The sequence below is a fragment of the Apus apus genome, chromosome 15 (assembly GCF_020740795.1).
Source record: "Apus apus isolate bApuApu2 chromosome 15, bApuApu2.pri.cur, whole genome shotgun sequence".
NCBI classification, from domain to species: domain Eukaryota; kingdom Metazoa; phylum Chordata; class Aves; order Apodiformes; family Apodidae; genus Apus; species Apus apus.
Genome location: NC_067296.1, coordinates 12,865,975 through 12,878,944, shown reverse-complemented (window position 1 = coordinate 12,878,944; position 12,970 = coordinate 12,865,975). Strand labels below are relative to the sequence as shown.

Below are 12,970 nucleotides of genomic sequence, written 5' to 3'. Positions count from 1 at the left end.
CTTGGGAAGGAGGTGGGAGAGGAGGGGGAGCAGCAAGCAGGGGGGCTCTGCCCGTGCCCCGGGGCTGCCCCAGCCCGCAGCAGACGGGAAGGAACCGAAGGAAGGGCTGGACTTGCAGACACTGCAGGAGCAAAATTCGGCTGCTCCAGCTGGAGATGCAAAGATGTTCCCAGGGTCTCATCCGGGCCATTTCTCAAAGCCCATCAGCACCTCAGTGCTGGACAGATAAAATGCAAGACAGAGCAAGAATCACTCAGTGCCTGGAGCTACCCAACTTCACCAGAGCAATTAATATACCTGTAAGGAGCACAAGATGCACCACACAGATGTACTGGCTGCTTTGCAAGATGGTTTATTATCTCTGGAAGTCGATTCACATCTGTTTTGTTGGGGATTTTTGAGGGACATTTAAAGAATGGCAACTGATTTCATGAGAAAGTGACGAATCCTGACCACAGAACAGAGACAGATACAAGGAGAAGAAAAAAGGGGAAATGTGCTCAGAGACAAAAGGAAAAAGAATTGCCTTTGAAATACTTGCAAGGAGGGAACAGGATGTCAGTGCCCAGCTAGGGGATCCCAAATGGCAATATATTCACAAAGAGCCAGCTGCAAATAGCTCCATGCTTCCCTTTATTGATTAAAGTTAATTTCATCCAAAGCAGAGCGTGGAAGTGGAGAGGAACGGGTCACGATTCAGCAGGACTGAGATGACACGGCTGATGTAGTTAGCAAGAGGAGAGCAGAAGTGGAAAAACAAAGCTTAAAAAATGAAATACCAGGTTTCAGTTTCAGACCCTTACTCCAGGAGGTTTGTATGAGCACACAGTGCGTGCCTGTCCACCTCCCCAGCAGCCAATATTCCACCAACCTTGACACAGGGATAAAGGGATCAAGGTTTACTAAGTTCCTACAACAAGATTTTGTGGAACAGGCAGCTGGGGACAGAAAGGGTGTGTGTTTCTCTTTGGATGGCTTCAAAGTAAATTGAATGCTTTATTAGCCACCCCAGAACCCACAAAGGGGGGAGAAGTGAAGTCACACAAACTGCTTCAGAGCTGGTACCTCTTTCACACTGAGGCCAAGAGAGAAGGCAAAGCAGATCCAAATCCTGCCTCGAAGATGAAAAACACATACATGGGAACTGGTATGCATTGTAGTCATGCTTTAATAGGTGACAGTAACAGAACAGATCCCACGATACAGCTTTGACTGCTGGAAAACATCCTGTGAACTCACTGCAAACATCAGCAGCCAGGGCTCTGAACCTGGTGGTGAGAGGGAAGTTTGGTTTGAGCACTCCAGCCTGGGGCTCACAGTGAAATCCCATCAAACACAAAACCACATCTCACATCACCATAACAAGGTACAAATATATGCCCCAGCTGAGCACACATTCACAATGAGAACTTCATTAAATAAGAAAATTACTATAAATCTGTACAAAAGCCATGAATTTTTTTATGAAAGGATTTTCACTCAGCATCTTCAAGTATTTATATGTCATTAAGTGTATTCTCATTGGCTCTTTAACTCCATTTATTCATAAGAAGGAAAAAACCCCACGTTTTAAAAACATTAAAGCCTTTCTCCAGCATGTGTGTGACCAGGACCTTTGTTAAGCTTGCAGACTTTCATTCCCACACACATGTATGTGGCATGTTGGACCAGGATCTACAGTCTGGGAAGGGAAGTCACTGATCAAATTCCTTGAAAGATGGAACTACTTAGGACTGTAGCAGAGAGAGGAAAAACATGAACACTGTGCAGGCTACAGAATCTGCTCTCTGGCAAGGCAGGCAAGCCTCTAGCCATCTCCTACACAAACCGAACAGGACCCAAACACCCACAAACTCAAACAATCTGAGCAAACAGGAAGCTCAGACCTTCTGGCTGTTGGAAACTGTTTCCTCCACTTCACAAAGCAAGTCCTCTGTTGCAAACCCCCAGGAGCTCAAGTGCTAAATTGTTTAACGCTCCTTCAGACTTGGTTGAATACTGTATAAATCAGGCAGAGCAGCTAACAGGGAGGTCAGCAACATCAAGGCTGGCGAGGTCTGAAAGTAAATTCTTGAGGGCTATAAATAAATGAACCAGACAAGTGTACCCCCTCCAATTAAAATTTCAATTAACTGCTCACAAAGCCCAGTGGTTTCCAGACATGTTGCACTGTAACATGCCCTCACTGTCTGACATGCTGATCATTAATGGTAAAACAATCCTGCCTCAAACTAGGAAGTGGGTTAAATTTGCCACATCTAACTTCATGGAATGGGTCTGTGGAACAGACAGTCCCACTGCAAATTAATGGCAGAGTCTGCAAAGATGCAATGACAAATATCTGTTCCATTTTTGGCTACTGAGGAAGGAGGGAAGGACTCTGAACCAGTAGTGGGCATAAGTATCTGTGGACGACTATCAAGGGTCTGAAAGTGGTGGAAAAACCTGGGGAAAAGCAGCTTGATGTGGAGCCTGAAGGTTTTTTCCCTTAGAAACCAGTAGACAAATCATATTCTCAATTCAAACCAGAGGTACAAAGCAACTTCTGCAGGGGATAAATGGAACAAATGAATCAGCACCTTGCACCCTAGTGAACAGCACCTGTGCCCAAAGGTTAATACTGGTCAGAGATACCTTTTGGCTACACATCCCAGTTTAAAGTCAAACCTGCTCTCTTTACAGGAGGAGAGGTAACTATGCTCTTTCCTGATGTGAAACACACAATCTTTCAGGCAAATGCCACAAAAATAATTATTGATGCTCTAGGAAGCAGACACACAGCATCTTGGCCAGGAATAAACCTCCTGGGAAGGTACAGCCTTTCAAAATAAGAAACAGTTACATGGTGATCGAAAGGTCTGGCAAATTAGGTCATGCTAAATTAGGCCATACACTAAAAATCATGTATTTAACAAATATTTGACTAATTCAAACAAGGAAACAGATTATTACAGTTTCCCTCTGCTGTTTAAGAAGGGACATATCAGAACCAAAGCAAAGTGCAAAAATCCCTCTTACTCCAAGAGTGTCCTGAACATCAGATAAAAACTAGGAACAGGACACAGCCTGTCTGTGAAGATGACTATATTAGTTTTCCTCTTTAAGGTAACCAAGGGCTGGATCTCAGTGAGGTACTACAGATAATTAAAGAAGTGTGGAAGGGTAAAAGTCCAACAAGGGCTCGTCTGGATCAGCCCAAAGAAAGTTGATTTTTCTGTGTACTTCTGCTGTCCAGGTGACTGAAGCTGGGTCCTAGCAGTCAGGGCAGGGTCATGTCCACTTGCTCGAGTGCTTGCAGAGCTGGTCTCACTCTGCTGCTACCTGCTCCTCATCAGGTTCTGCTCTGTCCTCAGAGCTTTCAGGTTTTTGTGATGTAGCCTCAGCACTGTCTGCTTCAGGACACGTGGATGCCATGCTCTGCTCAAGACTATCTGGGTCTTGTTTCTTGCTTGTGACTTCTGCTTGCCCCTTCCCACTTGCATTTTCTGTGGTCTTATGCTGTTCTACCCCATCTACCTCACTTTTGCCTCCCAGAAATGTGCTCTTGCAGTGGTGCTCATCATTCCTTGCTGTGACTTGATCTCCACTAGACTCCAAGCCATCACTTATTGGAGAAGTCCAGCCAGTCTCAGGAAGCCCAGACTCAGCCGGGGCTCTGACAGCCCCACCACTGGCATCACCACCATCCTTCTCACTTGTTGCTTCCACAGTTGAATTCTTCTCACTGGTATTTTCTTTTACAGCCTCAGTGTTTGCAACAGATGGATTTAACTTGGCACTAGAAGTAGAAAGCCCCATGTTTAGGTTTATGGCCAAGTTGCATGGTTTGCTTCTGGATGTTCTTTTATCAACTTTCCTCCGTTTCACAGTTGCACCAGCAGTCTCTGGCACTGGGGAGTCTTTGGTGCTTGCACTATCTTCTTTCTGTGTTTCCTGATCCTCTCCTGCTTCTAAGAGTGGAACTGAGGAGATTTCTGCACCAATTGCACATTCCCCCAGATTACGGGAAATGTTTTCAATGTCAGTGGGGCTTTTCAATGCCCCACATGTTTTAGCATCTGCCATATTTGCATCCAGTTTTCTCTTCTTGCTCTCCTTTGTGCAATCATTCTCTGCTGCACCCTGCACCTCTTCGGTCTCACTGTTTAAACCCTTCTCCTCCTGCTGTGTAAATGAAGCCCCATTCTCCTCCTCACCATCCCTTCCCTTCAAAACACATTCGCTTAACTTCTCCTTTACATCTTCATCATTCACTTTAGGCTGCAAGTCTGCAGCATCCCCAGCTTTCTGTTCCTGCTCTAGAGACTGGTTCTGATGCTCTTCCACAGATCCATCACATTTTTTATCAGGAATTTCCTGTTTATCTTCAGCCTTTTGGTGTAGCTGGGACTTTGCAGAGTGTGCCCTGTACTTGAGGAGTTTGTTGCGTGGTGCCCACACGAAGCTCCCTCGAGGTCTGAAGTGCTGCCAAGCGTAGTGGACTAGTTCCCTTCTCTTCTGTTTGCTTCTGATGGTGAACAGGAAGTAATCCAAGGCACTTCTCCTGACATTTGGTAACGTTTCGTGAATGAGAGTTTCTGTCAGGAAAAACTTCACCAAGTGCACTTGATAGTGTTCATACCCCATCTCCCCCAGGCACTTCAGGATGCGCGTGATCCGCAAATTGTTGTGGCTGTATCTGAAATAAACACGTGAGCAAAGTGAGTCTTACAAGCTTGAAGTCACCAGGAACCCCCAGGGTACCTGTGAAATATTCTGTGCACTATTAACTGTTACCTATTAAAGACTATTTGACACTGCAGACAGGAGTACAGGCAGGCTTACTTTCAAAGCACCTACTGCTGCTGTCTGCCTTTAGCAGGATTTTCCTAGCCCTTCTTGAATTGCTTGGATTTATCATCTCACTGCTTGGAAACTTAATAAACAAATCAGGGAAGCATAAGGAAACAGTCCCACTCAGAAGTTAAACCAAGTACTACAAAGGCAATTTGGCTACCTCTGGAAATGTTTCAGTGATTCCTGCTTAAAATATGGTTCTAAACACAAGCTCTGCTAGGACAAGTATTAACATCTCCAAGTCAGTATTTCATACTTCAGGACACCAACACAAAAAATGCCCCCCTTTAGCAGCTGCACTGGACACACAAGAAAAGCAGTCCCAGCTGGTCTACTCATTATACTTGTCACCTATTAAAGTGACAGAGTTTGATGACCTACAGCAGGAGGCTGAGCCAAGTTGGGAACACCTTAGCTAGCTAACTTTTTTTTAATCAAAACCAGCCTTTGCTCCTCAAGGGCTGAGAATTTTCTTGACTTGGACTTTTTTGCCCTCCCCAGGGAGTGCCTGGCTGCAGTAAATGACCAGCAGTATAAACAGAGACTCACCGGTTCAAGTTCTGAAATCGTTCAACCCAGTTCTCTGATCTCCTGAGTTCTCCAGTTTCCTCGTTGACCAGAGTGATCCCATAAAACCTCAGCATCAGCTGATAAGCACGTACAAACCTTTGCATCACTTCTTCAGACTTCTTAAAGGCCTGAAAACAAGACAGACCTGTGAGTACAAGGTGCGACTCTCTAATTATCTGCACCAGTTTAGGTGGCACTTGAATTATCGACAAGGCTTTTTTGGTACTACTAAGCACTTCATTTGCTGGTGTAGCTACTGGCAGACACAAGACAGACAAATGCTTCATGGTGCTTGAGTGAGCTCTGTTCACACTAGGACCCCAAGGAAGCAATATAAAAAACCCTAGACTTCAAATATAAGATATTTAGGGAAAATCCAAACATCCTTCAGAGCTCTAAGAAAACAAAAAGACAGAAGCTTCAAATACCTGGATTTCTTGACGTGTGAGTTGTTTGGCATGGAAGTTCATCCCATGTTCACGTAAAGGGAAGAGCCTGAAGGGAAAGAAATTTTCAGCCCAGAAGAGCAAAAAGATGTCATCCAACCCAGGTTACCCATTCTGTTAAAACTAAAAATGATTCCAGAAACTGTGATATCACAGGCATCTCTTGGAGAAATCACATCCTTAGGGACAGAGAAGTAGCTTACTAGATGACAAATAAATCCCTCCTGTATAAGCACTGTCACCACCACTGGCAACATACTTTGCTTCTCTGGATCTCTCTTGTTGCCCTCATCCTTCGTTCTGCAGTTTGCTGTAAGAAAATATGACTGGGATACTTTGCCATGGCTGCAGTGGAAAACTGTGCCTTCATAATTTCTACTGCATTGTTTCCAGAGGAATAGAACTCAATAAAAATGAAATGGATGCAGGTTTCACTCAGGAGTAATTCTGGGCCACTTGGGAAGCTGAATTTAGGAACACAGATACAACTCACTCTTAGAAGAACCACAACCAGAGAGGGACACTATATGCAGTTTACCATTGTATGTAAGAATGGTTTTCCTCCAGAACTTCATAGTTGTCCCACCAAGATTGAAGCAGAGTTTCAATACGCAAACCTGAAAAGGAAAAAAGTCAAGGAAGAAGAAACGACACCAAACGAAAAAGAGTGAAATGAGCCCATCACCCAAGGTGGCTCATTATCCAGAGCCAATTGTTTTCATACAGGCATTAACTTCTCTAACTAGACAACCAGCTTGGTAAGCCAGAAAAAACCCTTAGTTTTCTACCACCAAACAGAAAATTAGGGAACATAGAGCAGGAACAAGGACATTTTAAAATGCAAATTCTTAGTTTGTTTTTTTTGGTGGATTTTGTTTGGTTAGCTTCTGTTTTTTAATAATTGCCCCCCAAGGATGAAGCAGCTCTTCCACCAGCTCAAGCAGCTGCAGCAGAGTTGTATCAAACAGCCATCACAGAAGGTACTCACCCTTGGGCTTAAAATGAATCTCATTTTTGTAAAAGCTTAAGTTCCACATCTCTTCTTCCTCCTCATTTTCTGATTCTGTCAAGTCCTGGAGACGAGAACAAGAAATCAAAAGGAGCAATCTTTTAAAAGCCAGTATTCACTTCAACACTTCTCCTTGCTCTCCCTCACGTTCCTTCCATGTTTCAAGCTAAATCATTGAAACGTGTTTCGGGAAGGAACAGCTTGTTTCTGATGCACCCCCATGCATCCTTCCCCTCTCACAGACGAACCCCTGAAAGGTTCAGAGCCTGTCAATGTGAGGACAAAAGGATGCCCTCAGATCTAGGAAGTGTTCCCAAACTTGGCATGCCACGAGGAAGAGCCCCAGGAGCCAGAGCGTGGTGACGGGGTCCGTACCGGGTACCGACGTCTGTATCTCTGCAGGTCTCTTGCTGCGTTCCAGTTGCGCCTGCCTGAGCACTAGAGAAAAGAGATCAGAAAGCCAGAATAAAGTTGTCTTCTGCAAAAAAAAGAATAAAATAAAACCCACTGAACTGAACTCAGCATCTCTCCCATTTGTTCCCCTGCCTATCGGTCTCCTGTGCCCCCCAGGCCCCCAAACCCAGCCAGTCTGTCACTGCAGCTGTTTCTCTGCATTCCGGAAGGCATCTTTGGACTAAGAGAAGTTCACATTGTCTCCTTCAACCAAAATATTTCTTTTTCTTTCTAGCCTCATTAATCAGGGTCTTCATATCTTTTATTCCATTTGGGTTTTCCTACAGAAATGGTCAGAACTAGCTGGAAATCCCAAATAGTAAAATGTAGTTTTCTTCCTTTCAAAAAAGGTTTTAAAACCAGACAAACCAGGCCCTGTATGTTTCTCTGAGTCACTATATACCCTGATGAAGACAGATCAGACCTTAAATATGGAGAATCCAAGATGCAGAAATATTCCTTTAATTCAGGATCCTCATTCTCTGTACCCATTAAAATCAAGTTTTCTTCATCTTCACTTTATGCTCTAGAGCAGCCTGGCTGACTTAGCATCCTGCTGCTCCAGATGGTCACATTAGGTGTTTATTTTATTGGACTTCCATTCCAATAATCATCTTCATTATTGCTCATCTCTCCAAGTAACCAAACCTTATGTCAAGCCTACCTAAAAACCCCTCTAAAACAGCAGCAACAAATTTAATCTTTGCCCTTACAAGTAAAAGGCATTTTTGTTGAAACATTCCAAAACCAAACTTCACTAATAAAACAAAAAAAAAACTACACGAAATGAGAATATCCACAGCAGTGACTCACATGGTCCCTATTAGTTGCCAAGTGACAGGTTTATCTAGTTACAGCTGAATTCACTTGATTTTATTCCTAAATCAAATTGCTCTAGAGAAAAACCTGTGGTGCCCCATCCACCTGCAACTGGGCATCAGGTCCTCCTCCCTACACAGATGTGCCAGAGTCATTCCAAATGTAGCATTTAGACAGAAATCACAAAGAGCAGCTTAATTTCTTCCTCTGAACTTCACAGAAAGTTTCAAGTATGACTTAAAATGTATTTTAAATTAACTGAATTCAATTTTATTTATTTTTTTTTACAGTGGGATTACTTCAATCATATTTGATTACACTTCATAAGCAACAGACAGGTTTAATCTTGCTGAGTGCTGAACCAACTTGAACTGTAAAAGAGTTTGGAAGTGCTCTATTAAAGCAGAACCCTCAAAACGAGCAAGATTGCTCCTGAAGAAAAGGAGCCACCCAGTGTGAAGCACAGAACAGCCAGTGTTCAGCATCAGCTCACAGCAAGAGCAGGAGCTTTGTGAAAGGGTGAGAAGACATGTAGACTCTTGCAAAATAAACATTTTAAGTAACTTAGAAGAAAGAAGCTGCAAATGCTCTCCCAAGTTATTTTTAAACTCTATTTCATACTTGCTAACTTCATTTGCCCAGAGAAAAATTAAAGAAACAAACCCACTTTCTAGTGACCACCAATCACTGGTTCATTAATTAAGGCACAAACTGGATTAGACTTTTTAACACCTTGTTGTAATGAAGCCATCCATTCAGCTGCCCTGTTGATTGTTAATATTTATGAAGCCTGCACAGCATTTGGAAGATCAACCCTTTATCCATAGAGAGAGGTAATCAAAGCAGAATTTTTAAAATTACATTTCCAAAATACATCTACACTCTCATTCCCCCATACTTTGGTGACAGGAATTAAATAAAGCTCGAGTTGGTTTTTAAATGTAGTAACTCATGATGATGTAAAGTAATGCTTGTTTACATTGCAACACATTTCCATTTTATATATAGACAACACAGGCCAAAACAGGTGGCAAAACTTCTGACAGCCACGTGGGATTAGAAATCCAAGCCCTGGTGTCCGTCCCCAGAATCTACCCAGCCTGCAGACACACACAATTATAAAATGCTTTGCTACAGCTAACATTTGGAAAAAACATTGGCTGCAAACACAAGAGTAAGAAATATGCTGAGCCAGAAGAGATCAGCATCCTTGTCTTGCTGCAGCTGTAAGCAGGGACTGGGATTCAGCACTCAGAAATTCATTGATGCTTTCAACTTCAGCTTTTGAACACCAAGGATGAAATTCTGATACATGTGGAATTAATGAAAATTCTGTTACAGAAGAGTCTATTTCCAGATATTCTTGACACTGAAGGTTCAAAAATAACAGCCTTTAACACAGTCAGGTGGGACTGGCTCAAATTTTTAGAGAGAACTGGTTTGCTGAAGAGTGAGTGAAGATACAGCTGCAATGCCACAGTGCAAGGTGCTGTAAGGCTTGTTAAGGTAGATCCAGGAGAAAGCTGTTCTGGAGCACAGAATTAAAAGGGAAAACAAGACAGGGAAGCACAGAGAGCAAAACTCAGCCCTCCCTCCCAGTTCCTGTGTTTCTATCAGCTTCCATTTAAGTCACACCAAACACAACCTTTCCTTTCCTCCCAGGTTAAAGACAAATCAAGCTGCAAGACTGAAACCTGTACACATCCATCAGCACCCTTATTTCTCACAGCTCTGCCAGGCAATCTAAGTGGATTTCTGTCCCCAAACCTGCAGCACATCAGTTGGGATGTGATGGCCATGCAGAGAGCAGGAGGAAAGCAGAGGACAGAGCCAGGATAGAGTCACGCAAACATCTGGCTGAAAACTGGAAATCAGCTGCAGTCAAAGGGATGAAAGAGCATGTGGATTGTGAACACAACACAGGAATGAAAAGATGACAGAATCTTAGAGGAGTATTTGAAACCTTTTGTTGATGAAGTTAGGAGAAGGCAGAACTACAGGGCTTGTGATTAAAACAAGGCTCTGAGCAGAGGAACATGAACCCCGTGCATTGCAGCAGACTGAGAGGTGACCTTAAAATAAGCACAAACCCCAAGGTTTTCAGCACTCACTCTCAGAAGCCAGAAGCAGTGAAATGCAAAACAGCTGGGAAGACACACCTGCAGGAACTGCAAACCACAAAATGTGGAGTATTTGCAGAGACACGAGTGAAACGCAAAGATAAATGTTGAATTTTAAGTTGATTTTCAAAGCGTGTAGTGACAATAATAACGAAAAGCCTCTTACTTCAGTATTGAACAAAAACTTTATCAGCTTCAGCCATAAAGTATACCACCTAGGCTGAGGGGAGAAGAATGAGGATTAGCATAATATAAGGAGAAAGAGGAACTAGCTCTGGAAACTGACTCGTGCCTTTGGCAGGTTGTAAAGGCATAAAGGGATAGCAGAAGATTCACTGTTTCTTTTTGTATTAATTCTCAATGCCCTTTAAAAACTTTTCAGGCACTGTCAGACAGAGGTGACTACACATTCATCACTGAGAGAAGGACTCCACTATAAAGATGCAGAACAATATTCCAGGAGCCGTAAGTCTCAGGGACAACATCCTCCTTTGTAAGGCAAACTTTGAAAAGTCCACTCACTACACTGAAAAAATGGTCCTTGCTTGAGTTGTCACAACCCAGAAGCTGCTCTAAGGAAAAAAAAAAAAAAGTAATCTGAAGAAAAAAACACATGCAAAAAGAATAATCTGAGAGTTCTGGAGGCATTAAAACTTGTGAACAAAACCAACACTCCAGCCATGTGCAAAAGAACATTTCTTCAAAGGAAATCCCTGCCTCTACCTTTAAGTATCCCAACTATTCTGCCTAAAATACTTGGGATCTTTCACAGACCCCCCTGCACAGCTGAGGCCTCTCTACATCCCCTGCAGTGACCTCCATGAGGATGCAGAGACACACATGGGCACCTCCACCTGCTGGATTCCAACTTGGATTTTGCCTGCCAAGTACAGTTTCATGAGTGTCATGACACGTTTGCAATGTCATGAGTGTTTTTGCAACACCATGTTGCACAGAAAACATTTTTTTCTTTTCAAGGGAGGTTATTTTAACATCTTAAGGCTTATGAAAATATTTAATATTAAAGCCTTCCAATGAATACACTTTTAAGGAGTTTATCTGCCTGTTTATTTTCTAAGAATATGGATTAGTCACTAAGACAGTCAAGTGAAGGATTCACTTTCCTTTCCCCAAAAGGGGAGGAGTTAAGCTAAAGGACCATACTTTGACTGACTCAGGAAATACTGAAAAACAGAGGCAGTTTTGCATTTGCCAAAGCAATGCTCTAGAAATTATTGATGCTCAGCATCAGACTCAAAAATACTGATGCTAAAGACAGGAACCTGAGACTAACGAGTTCCTTTTATTTCAAATATAGAGCGAGGTGGTCACATTTTGCAGCACTACCTCAGGCACTATCACTGCTCACACACCTGCAGGTTTTGAAACATCAGATCTTTTTGTTTTCAGAGTGGTTTTATAACGTGCTCTCTCGAAAAAAAACACTCATCTCAAAGAAACAAAGAAGTCCCAGCTCGTTTTTGAAAGTGAGCAGATGTTATGTGATGGCTTTTAGACGATGGCACAAAAGAGAACAAAAGGCCACCATGCAGAGATGAGGAAACTGACAGAAAATGGACCAGGAGCTGCTGCCGAAGGTCCATGTCAGGACACCAAACCCAGCAGCCACCAGAACGCGGTGACCATGCAGAGGACAGAACTTGTATTTATGGGATGAAAGTAGCCAGATGACAGGGAATAGTGGGAAAAAAAAATAAAATAAAGTGTTAAACCCCAACTCATAAGAGGGCAATAAAACTTAGGGGGTCATGAAGTCACAGCACAGCTCTGCCTTTGCCACCCCCGGGGCAGTTTCTGGCCGGGCTCGGGCCACCTCTGCCCTGGGAAGATCGGCTCCAAGGCAAGGGCAGAAAAGCTTTGACTTCCTATGAGTATTTTAAGCTACTCCAGTTCCTGACATCAGAGGACAGCAGAGCAGAGGGGCCCAAACACACAATGGCAGCACCGAGCGGGGGGCCTGGGATCATCATCCTTGCTCATCGGTCCCGTAACTGTCCGGGACGATCGCAAGGGCCACGGGAACTGCCCCGGTCCCGATGGAGCTGCTGAGCACCTACACGCGGCTGCCTTTGCCAGGGCGGAAAACCAGCCGCGAGCGGCCGGGCGGGGATCGGGGGCAGCTGAGGAGCCCGGGCTCCTCACCCCGACCCGCCCGGGAGGGGCTGCTCGGGCCCCGCTCCCCCCGGGACCCCCGCGGGCACCCACCTGGGCCTGCCAGGAGCCCCCCAGCCAGCTCCGCACCGGCTGCTCCCCGGCAGCCTGCGGCTCCGCCCCGCCTGCCGCCTCCGCCGGCTCGCCTGCTTCCTCGCCGCCGCCATCCTCCTCCTCCTCCTCCTCCTCCTCCTCCCAGGTGGAGTCGTACGCCCAGTAGCTCGCCTCGTCCTCCGCCTCCTCCTCCCGCATCCTGAAGTGGAAGCGGGCCGCCATGGGAGCGCGGCGGGAGGGGCCGGCGGAGGGCAGGGGAGGAAAGGGAAAGCGAAAGGGGCACCGGGACCGCCCCGCACCGGGGCCGCCCCGCACGTGCGGGGGAAGGAAGCGCGGGGAAGGCCCCGCCCCCTTGTGCCCGCCCCCCCCGGCCCCGCCGCTTCCCCAGGGATCCCTCCCGTCGCCCCCTTCCCTTTCCCCGGCAGCAGGACGCCCTGGGCAGGCACGGCATCCACGGAAACTGATGGCTGCTGGGAATAAGAGACCGCAGC

General features: G+C 45.0%; 1 protein-coding gene across 2 annotated transcripts; it reads right to left on the bottom strand.

The window, feature by feature from the left end:
• Window positions 1-1,150: 1,150 nt before the first annotated feature.
• OGFR (opioid growth factor receptor) lies at window positions 1,151-12,781 on the bottom strand. 2 transcript variants are annotated; one of them, XM_051632779.1, is made up of 8 exons: window positions 12,480-12,781; window positions 10,420-10,473; window positions 7,237-7,299; window positions 6,841-6,925; window positions 6,391-6,469; window positions 5,835-5,901; window positions 5,386-5,534; window positions 1,151-4,678 (listed from the first exon to the last, which is right to left on the bottom strand). In XM_051632779.1, the coding sequence occupies exons 1-8, from the start codon at window positions 12,699-12,701 to the stop codon at window positions 3,307-3,309; spliced, it is 2,091 nt and encodes a 696-aa protein (XP_051488739.1). In that variant the 5' UTR covers window positions 12,702-12,781; the 3' UTR covers window positions 1,151-3,306. The 2 variants fall into 2 exon arrangements, with proteins under 2 accessions (XP_051488739.1, XP_051488740.1); XM_051632780.1 differs by lacking the exon at window positions 10,420-10,473.
• Between the last annotated feature and the right edge of the window lie 189 nt (window positions 12,782-12,970).